Source organism: Lutjanus erythropterus, chromosome 8, assembly GCF_056507025.1.
Source record: "Lutjanus erythropterus isolate fLutEry1 chromosome 8, fLutEry1.hap2, whole genome shotgun sequence".
Classification (NCBI taxonomy): domain Eukaryota; kingdom Metazoa; phylum Chordata; class Actinopteri; order Lutjaniformes; family Lutjanidae; genus Lutjanus; species Lutjanus erythropterus.
Window position 1 is genome coordinate 6409133 of NC_139324.1, and position 21155 is coordinate 6430287.

General features: G+C 41.0%; 1 protein-coding gene across 6 annotated transcripts in view; it reads right to left on the minus strand.

Moving 5' to 3' along the window:
* Nucleotides 1-16965, minus strand: part of caska (calcium/calmodulin-dependent serine protein kinase a) — a 226006-nt gene extending 209041 nt beyond the window's left edge. For 3 of the 6 annotated variants that reach the window (XM_084724347.1, XM_084724345.1, XM_084724348.1), the window contains exon 1: nucleotides 16135-16962. In XM_084724347.1, coding sequence (XP_084580473.1) covers nucleotides 16135-16193 — 59 coding nt within the window. In that variant the 5' untranslated portion in view covers nucleotides 16194-16962. Of the gene's footprint in view, nucleotides 1-16134 lie in introns of all 6 variants that reach the window. The other 3 variants (XM_084724346.1, XM_084724343.1, XM_084724344.1) reach the window with 2 other exon arrangements.
* Nucleotides 16966-21155: the final 4190 nt, after the last annotated feature.

Below are 21155 nucleotides of genomic sequence, written 5' to 3' on the forward strand. Positions count from 1 at the left end.
AAAGGCGGAGTGAGTATAAAAAAGCACTAAAATGTCATTGGCTGCATCAGCGACTTTTGGCAACTTAATCCCTGACTCAGACAAACCAAAAACCACCACTCGCCAAAAAAAGACATGATATTTTGATATTATCTTATCCTTAAAGAGATAGTTCAGATTATTTGAAGTGGGGTTCTATAAGGTACTTATTGATAGTTAGTGTATTACCTACAGTAGATGTTTTTCACACCTGGAGAAGCAGAAAGGAGGACCAGCATGGAAACTACTGTAAGCAATGTACTGCTGTGAGCAGGGTCAGGAGCATAATGTATTCTGCTTCTTAAAAAATGGATCCATCTAAAAAGAAAAATTTATATATTAATATCAGTTTAGGCGTACACTCTATTTAGAATATTTTCACTGCTTTACCTCACCATCAGACAGCCATTTCTGACAAGTAATCACCATTACATAAGCCAAATATCTCTATCTCAACCAGACTCCTTTTGCAAAAACAGTAATTTTATCTTGCAGAATACAGGAGTTGCTGTGTTATTGTGTGACTTTAGTAAATCCCAACTAACCTTTCAAAATACAGAAGTCACATAATAAGACAAATGAACAAATCAATCAAGGCAGTGGTAGACCAGTAACTCCCATGTTTGCCAATGGAGTCTGGTTGGCTTAAAGAGAGTGACATCTGGCTTATGTAATGTTTTTTCCCATCAAAAAAGGCTGCCTGACAGCAAGGTGAAGCTGTATACATATTCTACATTAAGCGAACACTTAAGTCGACAGATTTTTTTTAGGTGGGCCACAGAAGTACATCACTTCCTTCACCAGTACTCCTGCTGCTTCTCCAAACTTGGGGTGTCAACTGCCATCTATTGTAGGTATATGCTGATCTTTAAAAGCCAGGGCTACTGGCATACATATATATACACTTCATAGAGATCATCATCACCTCTCCAAACATGTTTCTGTGTGCTACGGACCTACTATTAAAATTAATTATACACACATGACATCTTTGTGGGGCAGCGGTAAGACACACAAGAAGTAAGGCAGGAAATAATGCATAAATAATGCATTCATGGCAGCAGTGTATCACATTGTAACCTGCTGTGACCACAACCTCTGCTCCTAACTCAGAGACACATGCTCACACATATAAAACAGTAACTGGTACATAAACCCTGTGTGAGTCTGTGTGTGTGTCAGCTGAGCTTCAGTGCTCTTTATTAGGTTCTATGTGCAGCTCAGGGAATGTATGGGGGACAAGGGAGTCAGCTAGACATCCTAGGCCCTCTACTGACTGTGACAGCCTCCTGCTCCTCTTCATTTTTCCGTCCAAATTATTAGTCAGTGGTCAAAAAATAAATGGCCCAATACTGATAAATAATTAATCCAGCAAATCAATTTCATCACTTATTCCTGAGAACTGGAATAAAACCATATTTTGAGGGGAGATTTTTCTTTTCAGTTATGCTGGAAAATATATTTTAATAGAGTAAACCTTGTAAACCTTGGATTCAGAAGGTGCAGTGTTTCCCTTATAGTTTATTTGGGAGGGCGCCTTGTTATAAACTATGTACATAATTGTTAGTTGCTACAAAAACCAAGAAAACTACACAACTGTTTTAATAAATAACAAAAATTACTCATTTGAATTTAACCTCAGTCATCTTTCTCTTTTGATGAGATTGTAAACTAAGCCACTTTTCTATTTCCTGAGGAAATTTTGCAGACTCTCTGAAGCTTTTACAGCCAATCAAATTAAGTAGCTGTAGACAGTTCAGTTTCCTGATGGAGACCATTTCCAGACATTGCTTGCTATCTGAGAGAGTGCTGTCACTTGAAATGTGCTCCAACAGCCCCAGTCTGAAAAAAAACCCGAAAGATTGTCACACCAAATTCCAGCCATACCAGAGGAACGAGCCCACAGCAAAGTTACTTGTGACGAGGCTGTGCTGGTCAGTGTCCTGGAAGAAGCTGATACTGGATCGATAACTGAAATAGTTAGCCTCCTTAGCCAATCTGGAGACAGACTGTACTGAATAGGCCTCTCCTCATCATCATCTGGATAACATGATTGATTACTGTACTAGCAAAAAGGTCAGGTGGCAAATATGCGTCGTCTTCTCTCTCTATGCGAACATGAAGTGGAAATGAAGAGAGTAAGAAGAGGCCCCTGGATAACAGCTCTGATTACTCTGCTCTCCCTGCAATGCTTCCTTGCATACTCAACAGCCTTTGGAGGTGAAAAAAGCACATCTATACTTGTTTTTTAATCAACCGGTGAATGGCAGCCTCTATGAATATCTTGTGTGTTTGATGGAGAGGCTGCAGACAGTGGCCAGATACCCACTGCTTGGGGGGTAACAGTATGTGTATTCACCCCAAACTGTTCTGTACAGGACATTCAGATTGGTATGTGCCTATCTTGGTTTGGTACGCCCTGTGACCCTCACAACTGACCTTTTGCTAAGCCACGCCCTCCTTACTTACTGTTATGTTACCATGTCTGTCAAACTTACATTCTTGCACTGCAATGTATGTAGTTTACAGTGTTAACAGTAGCCGGTTTCTGGCAGTAATTTTTAATACCCTAAGTCTTCGAATCCATAGAGAAGTGAACAAAAGCAGCTTCTCATTTCTAGCTGATGACCGTGGATTTTGTCAGCTGAAATGATGACTCACTAGGAGATTCCACACGTGTAGCTAGCTAATGTAAGCTAATGCCTAAACTACTTGAGTCAGCAGAGAAGTTGTTGTCAGTTGACTTCTTGTTTCCATCTGATACAGTTAAAAACTAGAACCCTGTAAAAGGTTCTTAAATATGTTAAGTAACTTAATGGCTGAGTACATGATACAACAGAAATGCTCAAAGAACAAATTAAATTAAAGGTACGTCCCTGCAAAAATTGGCTGGACTGTAAAATACGACGCGTATAGATGACAGAAATACACTCCATAATGTGGTTAAAGGAAGCGTGGGGGTAAGATTAAGTGCAGCGGACCTTGAGACGGTTGCTCAGCCAGACTGCAGTGCTCCAGGAATAAGAGTTGAACTAACCAGGTGTCGATTGTGTTGATTAATGAACAAGACAGAAACCGTCTGACTGACTGAGACGAGTCCTTCACCCCACAGTGTTCAGGTAGCCTCTCACTGCAATCTTAAGAAAATAAAGGACTGAAAGGAGAAATATGTAATATTTACTGTAATGAATCATAAAATGACCATGATACATCATCAGATATTAAGGAAACATGCCAAGTTGAAATACTCGCTTCTCTGACAACATTAAAGCCACAGTGTCCTTTGAAATTTCTATTCTGGCCTGTAACTGTTATTGTTTGCTTGTTTCACAATAATTAGAGTTCAAATTAACAAAGAATGTTCACCGAATGAGTACGTGTGTGGTAAGTAATCATTAATCTTGTAGAAGGCGCAGATGTTTGTAATGGTTAAATTGGGCAATATGTTAAAGGGATAGTTCACCCAAAAATGAAAATTCATTCACTATCTATTCCCCCTCATGCAGATTAAAGTTCGGGTTTGGATTTTTAGTCCACAAAACACTGCTGGAGTTTCACAGGAAGACAGTATTGCAGAAGCTATAGTCTATAAAAACACCAGCATCTTATACACATCTACCTTTTAGTACATAGATATACCAATCACTCCAGGCGTGTCAGGCTTCTCCAGGACTGCACCTGGAAGCTCCTCCAAAATCCACACCAACCATGAACGTAAACAAACTGCAGGGTACTTCAGCAGGTAGCTATTGTTTGACTTGAGCAGAGCGTGTACCTCTAAGGGCCACAACAATCCACCAACTGTAGCCATTTTACTTCTTGCTGCACACAGAGAGCTGGTCTGCTCGGGGTGTTTTCTCCAGCTTGATGAGGGTGGATAAATATTTTAGTGGCTGAGTGTGAGATCTCTCTGCTACATCGTCTATGTGTAATTGTGCATGCCAAAACCAGCCTTTCAGCAGATTTTCTCCTCCAAGCCTCAACAGAGAGGTTAAGATCATAACACAAGCTGCTTGTACACACACACATACAAAGCAGGCGAATGCCTAAACACCACGTGTGTATACCCTTGAGTTCACAACCACTATCAGGGCCGTCATAATAACCACGCTTCTGAAATACCGAGCTATTGACAAGCCATCCGCAGGGGATGGCAAGCAACTGCAACAAGTGCAAAGTTCATACTGCTTTCTTTTTTCCTTTTTGTTTTACACGTCAATCTGTGTTATATGAATGAATCAATGTTCAAAAAATTTGTCAAGAAATATGAGGGCAAGTAACAGTTCAAGCTTAAGGATGGGTCGATACTGGCTGTCCGTGCCCTGTCTTCAAACTCAGAGGATGTAAGTTTTGCAGTGTTTTATGTTGTTCTAATATTTATTTAATGGGTTAAAATGTTGAATTTGGCATTAGCATGTGAAGCTAATTAAGCTACTCTGGCTACTCCCACAGGTTGGGCCGACATTGGACATATGTAATGTTGCGACACAGTAGGGGTGGGCGATATGGCAAAATATCATATCACGATTTTTTTTATTAGAAAATCACGATTTCGATTTTATCACGATCTTACATGTATTTATATGATGTATTATGCTATGTATTTAGATTTACATTTACTGTTTTTACTTTACTTTCTACTTTTTTTTCAAGCACAAAGGTAGTAATGTCTGCAAAAATCACAAACAGAAGATGTTACTAACTCTTTTCACTGAAACAGTCACCAGAATGTTTTGTTAACATGTTAAAATCACAACATGTTTCTTCTGGAGCAGGACAGACGCTCCCAGACCCCCAACAGGGGACTGGTTTACCAACATGACACCTTCTTCTCCTCTTATGAGTTTGCAGGTTTGTATTTAGTAATCCAAAAATACCAACAAGAATACCATTAAAGTACAACAACAGCAATAAAAATGTTGATTTTTCAAAAAAGGAAACAATAACATGCAAGGTTTTTAAATTGTAATTAAGTAAAAACACTAATACCACAATGTAAAAATACCTAAGTAAAGAATCTGAGTATTTTTTTCATCACAGCAGGTCAGTGATCAGTGTTTCAGTGACTCTCTGTGGATCAGTGAATAGTTTTATTTATAGCGGCCCGCCACATTAAAAACATCGGCACCATGACATGATTTTCTATTTTTGGAGCTGCGCACCTTTTTCGCTCGTGTCTAGAAGGTAACTCTTTATTTGTACAACTCTCGCGAGATTTGTGTCTGTTATTTCTACTAAAATAATCAAACTTCTGCAATCTTTCGCAGGTCTAGGGTTCCCTTCTAGACACAACCCTCTGTCTATGTCAAACTAATGACAGCAGACTGTCTTTAAACAGCACGGTGTTACACTCTGCAGTGTTTCACACAAAGACTTTATTTGTGTGGACATCCAGGTTTGGTTTGTCACCAACTATGACATTTTTATGTTTTTTAATCAGTCCGAGAGGACGACGGTATCAGTGATTGATTAGTGATCAGTCTGTCCTCCTCTCCTCCCTCACCTGTTCACTCTGCTGTGAGAAGGTCTGAAAGTTTCTCACAGAGAAACACAGACTCTCCTGTTTTACGTATAGACAATTGTTTAATTTTATAAGAGCATCTGGTTGATGTCGATGTCATTAACCATCACGTTAGTTTCGACTGTTGTAATAAACTCCGTCATTAACAACAGTCTCCTCCACACGCAGCTTCTCTGCAGTTGGTCTGTGCGTTTCCTGATCAGATAAACCAGCGCCGGAAAGACTAGAAAAGTTGCGCCAGTTAAAATAGAAGCGTCCCGTCAAAATTTAAAATCTCTTAATAGTTTATTGGCTATAGGTCCGGGTCCGTATAGGACAGCGTGTGGGTCCGCCTGTTAGGGACCCCTGAATGATCCATACGATGTCCTCACTTTGGCAGATCGTCTACACGTTCTAATCCTTCACGATCTAATATCGTCATATCGCACACCCCTACGACACAGTCAAGAAAAACTGTACTTACTGAATGTTAAGCCTCATAGTAGCAGGTCTGATGATGGAAACTGTTTTTGTTTTTTTTGTTTTTTTGCTTTTATGTGGAAATTTATACTCCAGCATACACTGCATTAGCTTTGTTTTGCTACAGAAGCCAGCTGATTCTGCTCTCTGATCCTTGTCATGTGTTTGTGTGTGTTGCTACTGTTTATAGATTTTCTTCATAGACATGCCCTGAAGGTAACCCTATAGCAACGTGTGAAAAAGAAATGGTCAAGCTTTAGGAATTCATTTGCTTGACAACACTGTAACTGACTAGCAACCAGCAGCTAGCTTGCTCAGACCATTAACTTACTTGCTGTGCAGTGAGGTGAGATCCATAGATAACTTTACACTTAGCGTTACTGCACCACAATTTCTTCATTTATCAAAAGTTAAGTAATTTGCAAAAATAAACAAAAGAATAGTGCCAGTACCACATAGAGTTGGATACTGAACTCAGTACAATAATACTGACAACATTACATTAGTACTACCAATTTCCAATTCACAAAAAATCAATCTGTGCCAAATTGGGATACATGGGAGAGCATCTGGGTGAGAGTAAGAAGAAGAGAGAGTCGGTGGTGTCAGAGAGAACAGCAGAAGCTTGTGAGTGAGGGAGTCAGGACGATAGCAAGCTTAGAGTGGTTGCAAGTGTGGTTAAACTTTTCAAAACTCAATACAAACAACATTCACTACAGTATATGTAATGTGAAATGCAAAACTGGCAAGACCAACACAACTAAACACACACAAAACACAGTTCATCTGAAGCTACAGAATGCGCTGTTTTCATAGCCTTAAAGCCAAGATTCCAACAGCAGCGTTACCCAATGTTAGCACGCCTGTAACCAGCGCATTAACAGTGTAACTTAACTCTCCACACACGACCAAACTTCAGTTGAGGCATCGACAATTTCATCCACATCTTCAGGAGATTAATTAGCTTGCTACATAAGTTGTTGTTGCAGATAACTGTGATAACTCTCTTGGTTGTCTAAGTATTTTTAGTAGTGTTAGCCAACACTCAGCCACTGGCTGCAACCAGCACTCCTTACCACCATGAAATTTAGCACATCACAACAGTGTGCAAGATTTATTAATATGTCCAAAACCAATATTCGTGCACTCAGTATGAAGCACAGCGGTGCTAATAACGAAAACATCACTATAGGAAGGAAATCACGTGTGTTTCCTCTGTGACAAACTACACCGTTGTCCTGGTGACTGACTGAAAGACTGCAGGTTGTAGAGACAGGTTTGAGATGAGAGAGTGTGGGATTTTATTTCATGTGCTGTGTAAAATGCTCTAAATAAATAACAAAATAATCAAAAATAACAACACAGTTGAAATTGAGACGTTTGGACTTATTTTTGACATTTTAAATTATGTTTTTGTTATTACATAGCAAGTAAAGTACCAAAAAGGGTACTGTTGGGTACCCGTACCAATTTCCAGGTACCAGCATCAATACTGTGTAGAGATGCACCAATTGCAATTTTCTTAGCCGATTCCAATTTCCGGTTTTTATAAGGGTCTGACCTGCCGATTCCGATTTTGGCCAATTCTGATTTTCAGTCTTTCTAAGAACTGTAACTGACAGCATTCACAAACATTTTTGTAACTTTTCTTGTAAAAATTAAATTAGATGTCCATAATAAGACACTGACTATTAAATATTCATTAAATACTATTTAAATTTTCTAACCCTAACCCTAACCCATTAAGATTATGAATCAGCTGAATGTGATGACTCGGGACACGATTTCACATGATCGCCTGTGGAAGCAGATGTAAACAAACCGGAGACAGACACGGTGCAACAGTTTGCTGCAGTAAAACTTTGCCGTGAGAAAAACAGATGCAGAAGTTAAACGTGTCTGGATGAGAAAATGTTTGAGGAGACACATCAACACAGGTTGTTTATTCTTCAGCCAGAACAGGAGGTGAGATTTTAACTGTCCCTCTGTGAACAGCAGTCTGCTGCTGGCTAACATTAGCATGAAGAGCTACAAAGTTTACGGCTGTTTTGTGACATTGTCAGCTGCTCTGTCTCGTTGTAGACTGTTTGTCTTCTCTTTATCCTGTTCTTGGAATCACGCTGACACCATCTTCAAGCAAGCATGTGTCAGAGTGTGTGTAGCTGTTATCAGCGCTGTGTTGATATCATGGTCAGTTTGTCTGCTGCGGGCATGACGTGACCATCGTGCAGAACATGTGTGACAATGACGGGACGGATGTCACGCTGATTGGCCGGTCACGCTGAAAACCAGCTGGTCTCTGGCCGGTCGATTGGTGCATCTCTAATACTGTGTCAGTTAGAATGTGGACGGAACCCAACCCTAGCAGAAATCTCTGAAAAGGGGACATCACAGCACAGAAAATGCCACCACTTGGCAGATGCTATTATTCGAATCGACCCCCATGTAAGATTTTTTTTTGTAGGAGAAGAGCCGCTATAGTAAACACAATTCCATTAAGTTCAGTGCTGAGTAAACTGCCTTTAAAACAGCTCTTATGATGAAAACAAACAGTGTTTAACCTACTGACCAGGGTGTGGTGAGGCCATGGCCTGAGTGGGTTATTAGGACTGCATTTCTGGCCAATTCATCAGTGCACAGTGAGCATGCTCACTACACATGCTCAGCATTAGCAAGCCTCTCTCATGACAATTTAACAAAACAACTCCGTCAGAGACATGGCTCCTGTGATGAAGCTGCCTGTCCTCATATAGGACGGTGTTTCACACGTTTTATTATTTATCAAAAGCGAACATGTGCAAACGCCTACACGTATATATAAATACACAAAAGCTTTATAGAGCCTTTAAAGTACATAATTAACTAAACAGTCGGGTTGCACCTTGGCAAAAAAACAAAACAAAAACACTTCACTCTTCCTGAGGGATAGAAAACGATGAGGGAGACACACACTTACAAAGCTTCCTCATTATTATCAGAATTTCATCCACAGAAAGCTGAAAAAGGCAGCAGTGGAACAGTGAACTAGTAGTTATTTCACTCCCAGTGGATTACAGGGTGATGTCAGTGCACTCCGTGAGGTGAATGGGACACATGCGCAGGAGATCGAGCTAGGCCTCGGGCTTATATTCCCTGTCATCTCTTGGAAGGAGACACACTGGACCACACAATCGCAAGAACTGACACATGCGCCACATACACACGTTAGCACACACCTCCTTGGGCCGAGAGTTATAATGACATTCAGGCTTTGTACAGCACCCCCGAGTGTCCTGCTAGGCCATGAGGTATGCAAATGGAGGGTAATTCATTTTATTCACAGTGGAGCAGATCAGCTCTACAGCAATGTATGTTATAGGACAATATCCATTGTTAAATCCACAGCGAGTCCAAATACTCAGGACAGAGTGGGAGGACACCGATCTATTCAGCTGGGTAATATTAACTCCCGTTTTGGCTCCATTAACAGAGGAGACGACAGGCGCTATGGTTCGCTGCATAACCTCTCAATGGCCTGTGACTGTAATGTTGTTAACACTGCATAGCCTGCATTGTGATGATACAACCACGACATCAGGCACAATATGCAACATTTTCCTTTCCTTTCATATGAACATAATTATGACCCACTAGAAGTGTGTGGTGGTGCCTTTGTCTGCAGAGATCCTGCCTTCTGTCTGTATTTCCTTATTATATTATTGCTCTTTGCTCTTATTATTTGCGATTACTGTATTTGATGACCTGACATCTTCCTGGTGGGTTTACAAACTGCTCGGACAAATACGACTGATTCTACCTTTGAAAAATGTCCTAAAATAATTATACTATATTACATCCAATTGAAATATTAATCAAGTTAGACTAAACCACACTTTGCATTCAATATAGGACTGCAACTAACAGCCATTTTCATGGTTGATGTATCCATCCATTATTTACTTGATTAATCGATTAGTTGTTTGGGTCCTAAAAAGTCAGGTGACATGTTGAAAATGTTGATCCCTGTTTCCCAAAGTCCAAGGTGATGTCCTCAAATGTCTTGTGTTGCTCACAACCCAAAGATACTTAGTTTACTGTAATAAAGAAGTAAAGAATGCAGAAAATATTCACATTTAACAGCTGAAATCAGAGAATTTTTTCTTTAAAAAATTACTCAAACCGAATAATCAATTATCAGAATAGGTGGCATTTAATTTAATAATTAATTAATTGTTGCAGCTCTAATTTAATATTCCCATTTGTTGAAAACTGCCATAAAACCTTACAAAAGAAAAAAGTGACAAGTTAATCATGTTCACTATGAGCAGGGAGCCAAAGGGACAAAAATCAAGAGGGTGGCTTTGTGGTTGAAACATAGCAGTAACAGAGCTGAAAACGTCGAGAAAGAAGTGAAATGAAGGCAAAAACAGTGCCAGCAAAATACAATCAGTAATCAGGAAGAAGGGTTGGCCGATTGGACAAATATATCACCTATAGACAATGAGCTGAATCCATCGCCTCTTTTTTTGGAGCAATATTTGTCATTTTATTTTGCTAAGTGACAGACACTGCTCTGCATGAGAGGTAAACAGCCTACAGAGCCAGACTCTTTGCATTCTTTTCACGTTGTGAATTAAGGATTTATTTCGACCAAACCAGAGCTGGCGATTATTGGAAGGGTAGGCAAACTAACACAGACAGTTTTGGTGAGTTTTTCGTCTTTGAATGAAGTTTGTTTTATGAAGAGTTATTGAGCCAATTAAGCTTGTCTCAGCTCAGTAAAACTAAGAAACCTGAATTCAGAAGGTGTACAGTTGTATTTTTCTGTTTAAAAGGGAAATAGGCCTGAGAATGTTTAATTTCTTGACAATCTGTGGGTTCATTTTGTTGATTGAATGTCGGTATATAGCATGGTGAATTCACCGAGTGGACGGGAGGAGGTGGGACGGATATATCACCAATGGAATATTTTAAAATATTGCCCAACTCTATCAGGAAGAATGTCTTGATGGGATTTACATCAATGAGTGGACACAGTGCTGTCTTATAGATTATTTTTTGGGCTTTTTAGCCTTTATCTGATAGGACAGTTCTAGGTAGACAGGAAATAGAGGGATAGAGTGGGGGGAGGACACGCAGACATGCAAGACATGCAAGGACTGCATGCTGGAATTGAACCCATGGAACCTGTGGAGCCCATGGAATGTTTTGGTGGCACTGGTCAGGGAGTACTGGCCAAACAAATATTTCAAAGGGGTGCATTGACAGAAACAGTTTGAGGAGCACTGGTTTAGCTGCGTGGATTTAGAAGAACAAAAGGCAATGCAACATCTGCTCCTGCAGGCCATTTCTTTATGCAAAGTGCTGTGTTGTGTCCCCTGCTGTGAGAAACACAGGCATACATGCGCGCACAACTTTTTTCCGAGGATGAACTAGAAAAGAGCATGGCCGGAGGCATGGGATGTCTCTTAATGTGTGAGTCAAACTAATGGACTGCTTCCCTCCACTGTGACCCTGACCTCTCCTGCTCCCTCACTCGTCCCATATCCAACCCTCTCTTTCTCTCTCATCATCTGTCCCATATTTACTCTCCTCGTCTTCTTGGTCCCAACATCTCTATTCACTTTCTCCCCACCCTTGCCCCCATCCTCTTTGTTTTGGTGCCTCAGGACACAATAGCACAGCGGGCGGGATCAATCTGACAGCCACGCAGATGTACACAACACACGCACGTGCATGTGGGTGACAGACAGGCTTATGTCCAAGGTCGGTGCTCTAAAAATACAAGCACAGGGCTAAAGTCTGTTCATACACGGTCAAATTATGCATGTGCATACATATGGACGCAATTATAGGGTGGGTCCTGTTCTTCATAGGCCTGCACACCTACATAAATCCAACTGGATCCAGGGGACACACAGAGTCACTGTTATCCACAGCTGTAGGATGACCTACAGTATACTGCAATATATACAGAAACATACTATAATAAACATTATTTTTAATTCTTATAGCACTTTATCGTCTGAGGCAGGTGGATTCACACAATCACGTGAGATTCCATCTTGCCATCTTGTCTGCACCAAAAGTGGTGCAGCCAATCAGTGTCCTAAGACGGACTACTGGTGGTTACAGCCATGGCTTTAGGTGTGATGACAACGAGAAGCATCCACAGAAGAGATCTAATTGGTTGAAGTTAGCCCATGTTAGACATGATAGACAGATGACAATTAATTGTAGCAGTTCTACTATACTTACACAATGTAATCTACAGTGTTACAATTAAAATCATAATTGAGTACTGAGTACAACTTGTATTAATATCCAAACCCTTCATCTGCATTTGTTTGTCAGTAAAGCCATTGCTATTTATCAGTGCTGAATCAAAAGATAAGCATTATCATCCCAGCATGCATCTATGAGTATGCTGGTCTAAACCTGCAGAACACACACACACACACTCCCGCCAACGCAAGATCCAGGGCGCTGGGCTTTTAAGGTAATGCCTTTCCTGACTGCAGCGTTGTCGTTTGGTTGGGCTTCCCTCCGGTTAATCCAGTCTCTTTCAGGATCAAAAACCACAATTGGTGCTTCAGCGCCTTCTTAAAAAGAAGCTGTGGCTGCAGCAGCTCTCCACACAGAGAACAGCGGGTCGGCTGATAAAAGACCGCTCTCTTCTTCTGCAAACTGAACATCACAGACAATCTGTCGAAAGCAATGAGTAAGGCTGAGATTCAAAAACCTACGACCAAGTTTGTGTTTGGCTGACTCAAAGCATTTGACTTTAAAGTGTCCCTCCTGTCCCAAAGGACGACAGGTTGAATACATTTAAAACTGTGATTATTAGATTTTTACATTATACACAAAGTCACAGGCTTCTTTAGTTATATGCTTGTGTGTGTTTGAGTGAGAGAGAAAGAAACCGCTTGTGACTCTGTGAGATAAAAAGTGTACACACAATTTTCAGGCTTGCCTAAACATGTGCTGTGCGGCGCAGGTCTTATCACCCTGTCAAACAGTCAACCATCTCTGTGACACCGCAGAAGTCCCATAACCAGTCGGCCTGCTATGACTGACTGCGTCTGTCAGGCCTGCCAAGCTCCTGATTCACATGGAGCTTCTGTTTGTACGCCCAATGAAGTGCTTCATTCAAGAGCGGCGGTTTGGATGACACAGTCACTTATTCATGCATCGGTCAAAGCAGAAACAGTTTTCCCTCAAACAGATCTTCTCCACTCATTCGACTGTCTGTCTCGGCTGAATATCAAAACAAAGTGACTGTCTCCCTCGGCGTTTGCTGCCTCTCTTCCAGCGTTCCACTGTTCCTTTATGAAGCTGTGCAATATCAAGTTGGAAAGTCCCAGGCGTGGTGCAGGTACAGCAGCCAATAAGCAGAACAAAGCTGAATGGGTACAACTGGAGAGGCTGGGTCACTGCAAAATTACTGCCATTTTTAACCGGTTTTAGTCATTAGTCATCCCAGGAGGAGCATGGGAACATTCAGCCATATCTACTTTCACGTACTAAGACTGTCACAACATTCTGATTAAAATTCTTTGGATAAATGCTAATGATATACTGAGATTTGTTACTTCCCTAAACTCTTCAGCAGCATTACAGAAGGGAGGTAATTGTAGCAAACACAGTATAATTCACCTGTCATATTCTGCAACAAAAACTCTTATCCTGAAGGGAATGAAGAGTGGTCTTATTATTCAAAATAGCATTTTATGTTTGTTTTTATTACAGATATAATATCCACATAGGAGGCAATGCATGCTTGATAAATGCTGCATTATACCTTTTAACTTAATTATGGGGTCAATGATGGGCAGATCTGGCCCACACTAGAGTGTGGGAGGCCTGCGGACAATTTTCTCATTAACAAAGAAAATACATTAATTCACACTGGGACTTTTTATTTGTTTGTACAAATTAGTAAATGTTCAATAATGCCCCTTGGCTGTTACTTGGAAAGTTGCATATTAGCCTACACACACTAGAAGAGCTTAAAAGCGCTGATCATATTTGATCACTGAACACAGAACTGTTATAATGGTCTATATCGATGTGTCATTGCATCATACTTGCCAACCTCGAGAACTCAAAATAGGGAGAATTTTGATATCAAAAGAATCTGACTTTCATAGACTTGTTTTCTGCATTCCTGATGACTTCTAAAGATTAAAAAGATAATAGTAATACATAAAACCACAAAAGTACAACATTAACTGAAAGATCATTATTTTTCCTTTAATTCTTAGGAATACAGAATCATTTTCATGTCTCACAATGACTTTGGTAAATCTCTGGAATAAATGCATATTCATCAGTTTTATTTCATTATTTTTTTTTTACTTACTCCTAAAAGAAAACTGATGCAGAAGATTTAACAAAATTCATGCCCCTTTCCTTGAAAACTTTCCTTTCTTATTAGGAAGTGTGTTTTGGTGTAGCTGTACTGTCGTCCGGGAGGAAACAGTATACTTTTAGAACTGTATAGAACTGACACACACTATACAGTGTCCGAAATATATTGTACTAGTGAAAAGAAAAAAGTGTCAAGATTTGTCAGAAATCTGATGAAATACAGGAGAATTGTGATCCCAGGAGGAAATATGGAGAGGGCAAAGAAAAACAGGAGTGTTCTGGGAAAATCTGGAGAGTTGGCATGTATGTGTTACATCCCTATTAAATATTATTAATGTTTGTTTATTAACTGGCCCATGCCCTACTGGCATTCTGCAACAGTGCCCCCCAGGCAAGGGATGGTGATTATAAAACACAACCAGTGATACCCAACTTGCAGCCCATGGGCCAAATCTGGCCCCTGACAGGTTACAAATTGGCCCTCCAAACATTCAGTGAAAATAAATTGATTCACACTGTTTATTCTCAGGAAGGTGGGACTGATATACAAGTCTGTGTTGTGTGATGGGTTAAATGAAGCTGTTAATAACAGAGAAGGCAGATCTTTGTGTGTTGACCTTTCTGACTGAGCAGAGTGTATGTTTTATGTTAATGAATCATTCCAACATTTCAGGGATTTCATGATAGAGGAGGTTCCAGCTGTTTAATGTTCTATTAACTCTTTCAAATGTTACCAAAGAATTTACAACTACAATACAGCTGCAGTTATTAAATGCAGTATATCAATTCTTGCTCCAAGTTACAGTGATTTAGTTAACCAGTTAGGGGTTAGGGCTGCATTTAAGAAGCTGAGCTGAAGCTGAAATCTAGTATCAAAATAGTTGATGATTAATTTAACAATCAATCAATAATTGACTCAACAATTAATTGCTGCAGCTCTAAAGTAAGTTACCATGAACATTTAAATAAAAAATCAAATTAAGATTCTGGTTTTTTTTTTCATGTATAGTGTGTTTATTTAGTCACTGGCTCCTGGCCTTCTGTCATTTCACACAAGTGGTTCCCGGGCAAAACAAGTTGAGTGCCCCCTGATGTAGGCTCTTATTCCGCAAGAGATGCGAGATGACTGCACACAGCCCCAGCTGAGACGCTGGGACTTCTCTGTGCAAAAACAACCCCAAAAACGTGCACTGCTGCTATCGTCTTACCCTTGCAGTGAAATATTACTTAAAGTGGCCTGGATGAGAGCTTCAGTCACTAACGATGACCAGATGTGCGGCGTGCATGACTCATGACGGTCTGGTGCCCTGCCCTTTAATCTCTGCAGCAAGTTGCCAACTGCCACTAGGTCAAAGCACACGCTTTCATGCCAAAGTGCTGTATATGTGGGCAACTGTAACACACAATCAGCGCAGGAAGAGCAGGAGGTGAACGCTGCCACAGTTAAATGAGATGTTATCTTCACGTTGGAGAGAATAAAGCAATAAAACTATTATTACGTCCATGACGTGCATGCTGTGCAGGATACACCATATACGAAATTGTTGTGGGATAGGCCTGAGTCTGTGTTAAATAATATAGTGTAACCAAAATAGCATAAACTGTGCACTGTGCATTCAGTTCTGATGACCACGGGCTCACCATTAGTTCCTACACAAATATTAGCACGCTGTGGAGGCGAGCGTGCGTGCCATCCCCTCGGGATATTATGAGGAGCTAATTGGAACGCCCCAGTGACCAACGTTAACCCTAAAAACAGTGAAATAAAGCAGCAATGCAACACTTACTTGCCAATGACCTCGCAGAGCTCGTACACATCTTCAAAGAGAATGTCGTCGTCCGCCATAGTCCGACCCCGGCTGGGGAAAAAAATATCCCCAAAATATGCGTCCCAAGTCTGTTTAATATGCTCCTAAATGTGGGAAACGAAGGCCACGAGCAGCTGACCGTTTGACAGAAAGAACTGACGAAGCGCCGCTCGTACCGTCAGCAGCAGCAGGGCAGTCGGTAAAGAGTTTCAAAGAAACGTTTCTAAATTCCAGTTGTTGCCTCCTTCGTCGGCCCCCCGCCCCCCCAAAAAACCGCTGCGTCGCTGTGGGTGATTCGGCACAGGGGGAGCTCAATAATCCAGTTTGGGAGTCCACCGGTTCGGCCCCGCCTTACCCACCGCTTCCCGGTATCGTCCTCCCGTCTCAAAAGGCAAACCATACGTGGTTGTCAAACAAACATGATAGTAAACTCCTCCGTCGCTGTGTCTGCTCCCTCCGGTCAACAGCTCCGACTGTTACTGCCGCTTTTAATGCCGTGCTCACTGGGGAGAAATGCCTGAGCAGACCCGGTGAGCACTGGACATCAGCTCGGGTTACAGCACTGGTCCAGGTGGGTTACAGTGACTTCCCGAGCGGCCACGGGGTACACTTTCGTATTTTCAGTGATGCACACACACACACAGTCTTCCTGTCGTGTAACTGACGGGCAGGTTCAAGTCTTTAACGTACGGTTGAGAAGCTCCACTCTCTGTCTCTTCCTCCTCCGCTCAGCAACACTTTCCAGCCGCTGGTTTGTGTGTTTTTCCCACCACTGTCGCCCGTGTGCCTGGATGTGCAGCTCCGCGGAGCTTCCAGAAAACTAAGCTCCTCCCACACGGAGGTTATGAAACTGCCCCGCTGTCCTCCATTTTGGCGCCAAGCCGTTACCCAAGATTCTCCTTTGAGGCCTATAGGCTTTGAGCCAATATGGCGGACTGGCGGCGCCATAAAGGCTTTTTTAAACCCGCAGTTTCCTCAGGACTTTTTCAATGGCTAGAAATGAAGAGGAGTTCCCATCCGGAAGCCAGGAGTATGAATGGAGAATGTAAATAAATGTTAAAGGTCCGTTGTGTCAAATTAACAGGGATTTATTGACAGAATATGGCAAGAAAGTAATATTATAGTCAGAAGTCATTTCATTAATCAATTGACAATAAGAATTGTTGTATTGTCATTACTTTTGGACAGCGGTTCCCCCCTTGGGGTCAGACTCAGGACACCTAAGAGGGTCAAAATAATTTCAGATGGTTGTGTAGTGCATTCATGTGGTGTCATAGTGATGGGAAAAATGATTTCCCTACTGGGACAATTCAAGTGTACGCCCCCTCCAAGTCGCAACAAGTTGCAAAGTTGGAGAGAAGTTTGTTGCACAAGGTTTCAAGTTGTTGTTGAGGTTATATGCAGACATATGGTTGATGAAAGTAAATGTTTGGTTAATACTTTTTTATTAATTCACATATTGCATATCATTTTTGAAATCTGTAATATAGTATTAAGTTGGAACCGTAAGTTGCTGTCCATGTAGAATGACCTAGATTAACTAGAAATGTTATTTATTAGCATTAACCCTACATTACACTAGCAACTTCTCGTCATAGTAGCTTCCATGTTGTCTCCATTTTACGACCTAAAAGCACATGAACACACCAAAGTCAGAACAACATATTATAGATAATGTGTTGTTATATGTTGCCTGTTTAAATGTTGTTAATAGAAAGATCTTTCTATGATTGTTAATTCTGGGCTAAAGCAGATATGTTGACTGTGAAAGTGCCGTTATTTCATTCCATTCAAAAACTCTAATTAAAGCCAAAGCTGAATAAGTCAGCAAGCTGAATTTTCTGGGGTGGTGAGAACAGGCAAAGTGGGATCTGTCCACCCAGCCTTCCTTACAAACTCTAGAACAGCGCAAGCACTTTCAGAAAACACTTGGCAGGTGAGTGGATGAACCACCTGTCTATTAGAGTTGGGCGATATGTTGAAATTCTTCAAACGACCATTGTCAGCTCATCAACTGGCAATATCGTCACCCCACATCCCACCACCTCCCGCCCTCTCGGGTCTCAGCTAGGGGATGTGCACAAGCAGCAAATTCAGTACGTTACGCACCCTGCATACGTTCACTATGTCCAATAAACAAAATACACTTACAAAGTGTCAAGAAATTAAATATTCTCACATTTATTTTCCTTTTTAAAAGGAGAAATACAACCGTACACCTTCTGAATTCAAGTTTCTCTCTTTTACCTAACTAAGACGACCTTAATTGGCTCGTTAAATCCTCAGAAAATTCACTTCATTCAAACTTGACAGAAAAACACGTAAAAATCACCAAAACCATCTTTGTTAGTCTGCACTCAACAATCACTAACTCTGGTATAATCAAAGCAAATCCTTAATTCACTGCGTGAAAAGAGTGGAAAAAGTCTAATTCTGCAGGCTGTTTATCTCTCACTCCACACCCAGCTCTACGCACTCATGGCCCATGAGTAGGTGTGTACTGTGCCACTGGATGAGAGTGCAATGCAGAGCAGTGGCTGTCACTCTGTAGATCATTACATTAGCAAATTGCCCCAAATATTGGACCAAAAAAGCAGCCAGCGATGGAACCAGCCCATCGTCGATAGACGATATATTCACCCAATCGCCCAACCCTATTGTCTATCACATCTTATGTGGGCTAACTTCAACCAAGTGCTCTTCTTTAACTGAAGAAATACTCTCCGGTTCTGATATAACTGATGTTATCACAATATCTACGCTAACCTCTTCAGGAGCCGCCATTGTTTGTTCATGACGAGACGCTTCCAAGGACACCTCTTGCTGTCATCACACCTAAAACCATGCCTGTAGCTGCCAGTAGTCCATCCTAGAATGCTGATTGGCTGCACCAATTTTGGTGCAGACACAAACATAACTTGCCTGCAAGATGGGTTCTCACATGATTTCATGAATCCAGCTAGCTTGCAAAGTAAGGGAATTTTGGCTGTGTCAGCCTGATCAGGATGTGGAAGGGCTTGCATGGTCTAAAAGCTGCTTCCTAATGTTACCTACACAGAACAACTGCTGACATTATCTACACAGACCAACCACGAATGTCAGCTACACAGAAAAACCAATAGCTACACAGACCAACTGACAACTAAAGCAACACAGACTTACTGCTAATGTTACCTACACAAATGTCAAATTTAGCTACACAGAACAACTGCTAATATTATCTAGACAGACAAGTGATAGCTACACAGACCCACCGCCAGCTTTAGCTACATAGAACAACCACTAACGTTACTTACATGGAACAACCACTGATGTTAGCTGTTAGTTACATTAGTTACATAGAGCCAGGTTAGTTATGCAACTTTAATATTGTAATATGTGGGGATGCTCCCATACCTCAGTTGGTAGAGCGTTCGCCCCATGGACTGAGGCTGTTGGTCCTCTGCAGCAGTTGCTGGTTCATAAAGGCAAAAGCCCCCCCAAAAAATATTGTAATGCTTGGATTAGATTACTGATTACATTTAAAAAAAAAAAAAAAAATTAGTAACTGTATCAGAATGAAATTTTAAAGTAACCTTCCCAACCCTGGTGATATATTACCACCATACAGGGATGCTGTGGTAAATTACAGTCTTACTGTGTAAATGTTTCTAGTTGCTTTAACACATTGATGTGAATACACAATTACCAACCTTACAGACAGAGCTGTGACAACATTCACACCTTTTTCATTTACACAATTACATTAACATTAAGCTCCAATCTAGGAAATGTTACCATTGCAGGATAAAACAGCTTAGATCATGAGCAGAATCATCCTCAACACTGTGTTTAACTGACAGAGAGTTATGATACAGAAAAGTGAAATCAGATGCTACAGTCTCAGCCTAGTTTCAGATTGTAGTGTACTGCCTATTTTCTTTGGAACCTGTGGAAACTGTGCTACAACTACCCCCTGAAATACAGTCTAACACAGTGTAGACATGTGAACACAACATACAGACAAGTGCCGTCTATTCATATTTTATGGGCTCTGGTGGGCTAAATACACTGCCAGCTGATTGCCTAATTAATGCTGGGTGAATAATTAAGCAGAGTTAGTAAACCCAAGATGATGAGCTTGTTCTTTTATTTATGGTTTTCCAACAAAAAGGATTTGATATAATTAAATAAGCCCCATAGCAGCGACTGTAGGTATTGTTTTTCTCCCTTGACACATGGCTGCTTATGTAGCACAAAAATCTTTTATTTGGGCCATTGGAAACATTAAATTTGTGCCCTTGCTGATCAGGTGAGGTTGTGCACACGAGGAGGTGGGGATGTTGTGAGGTGGTGAGCAGGGGGGCGATTTGGCTCAGGAATAAGAAAAATCAGGACATCAGAGAAAATCTTATCTCTAACAAACACACCCTTCTACACTCAGCCAGTGGGGCAGCGGTGTGTGTGTGTCTCTGTGTGTGTACCTATACCAGATGTTCTTAGCCCCCTATCTCCACGAAGAAATCACAACCAAAACTGATGTACTATAGATTGCTTGTATGTACACTCACACACAAACACACCTCAGCTTTTAATATGCTTTATAACACACTTTCATGTAGTTATAAGCACATATATGAGCATTTTAAAGGGATAGTTCTGATTTTCAAGTACTTTCCATAATCAGTGTATTACTCTCATAGAAATAAGGGTTCCAAAAGGGTTCTTCCTGAATGTATGAGGTTCTACCTAGAACTATTTGCTTCTGGAGAACCCTTTTTTGAAGAGAGGGCTTGTCAAGGGTTCTTTGTAAGATGAAGGGTTCCATTAAAAACTCTTTTCATCCAAAAAAACCCTTTTTGGAAGAAATCCTTGAAGAACTCTGTAAGTGTTCATCAAGGGTTCTTTATGCCATTACCCAGAGCCCCCTGGTTGGGTTCTAGAGAAAACCCCCTGGGTGGGCTCTAGATAAAACCCGCAGAATATAAAAAGGTTCTCGGGAGACCCACCTGGTTGGGTTG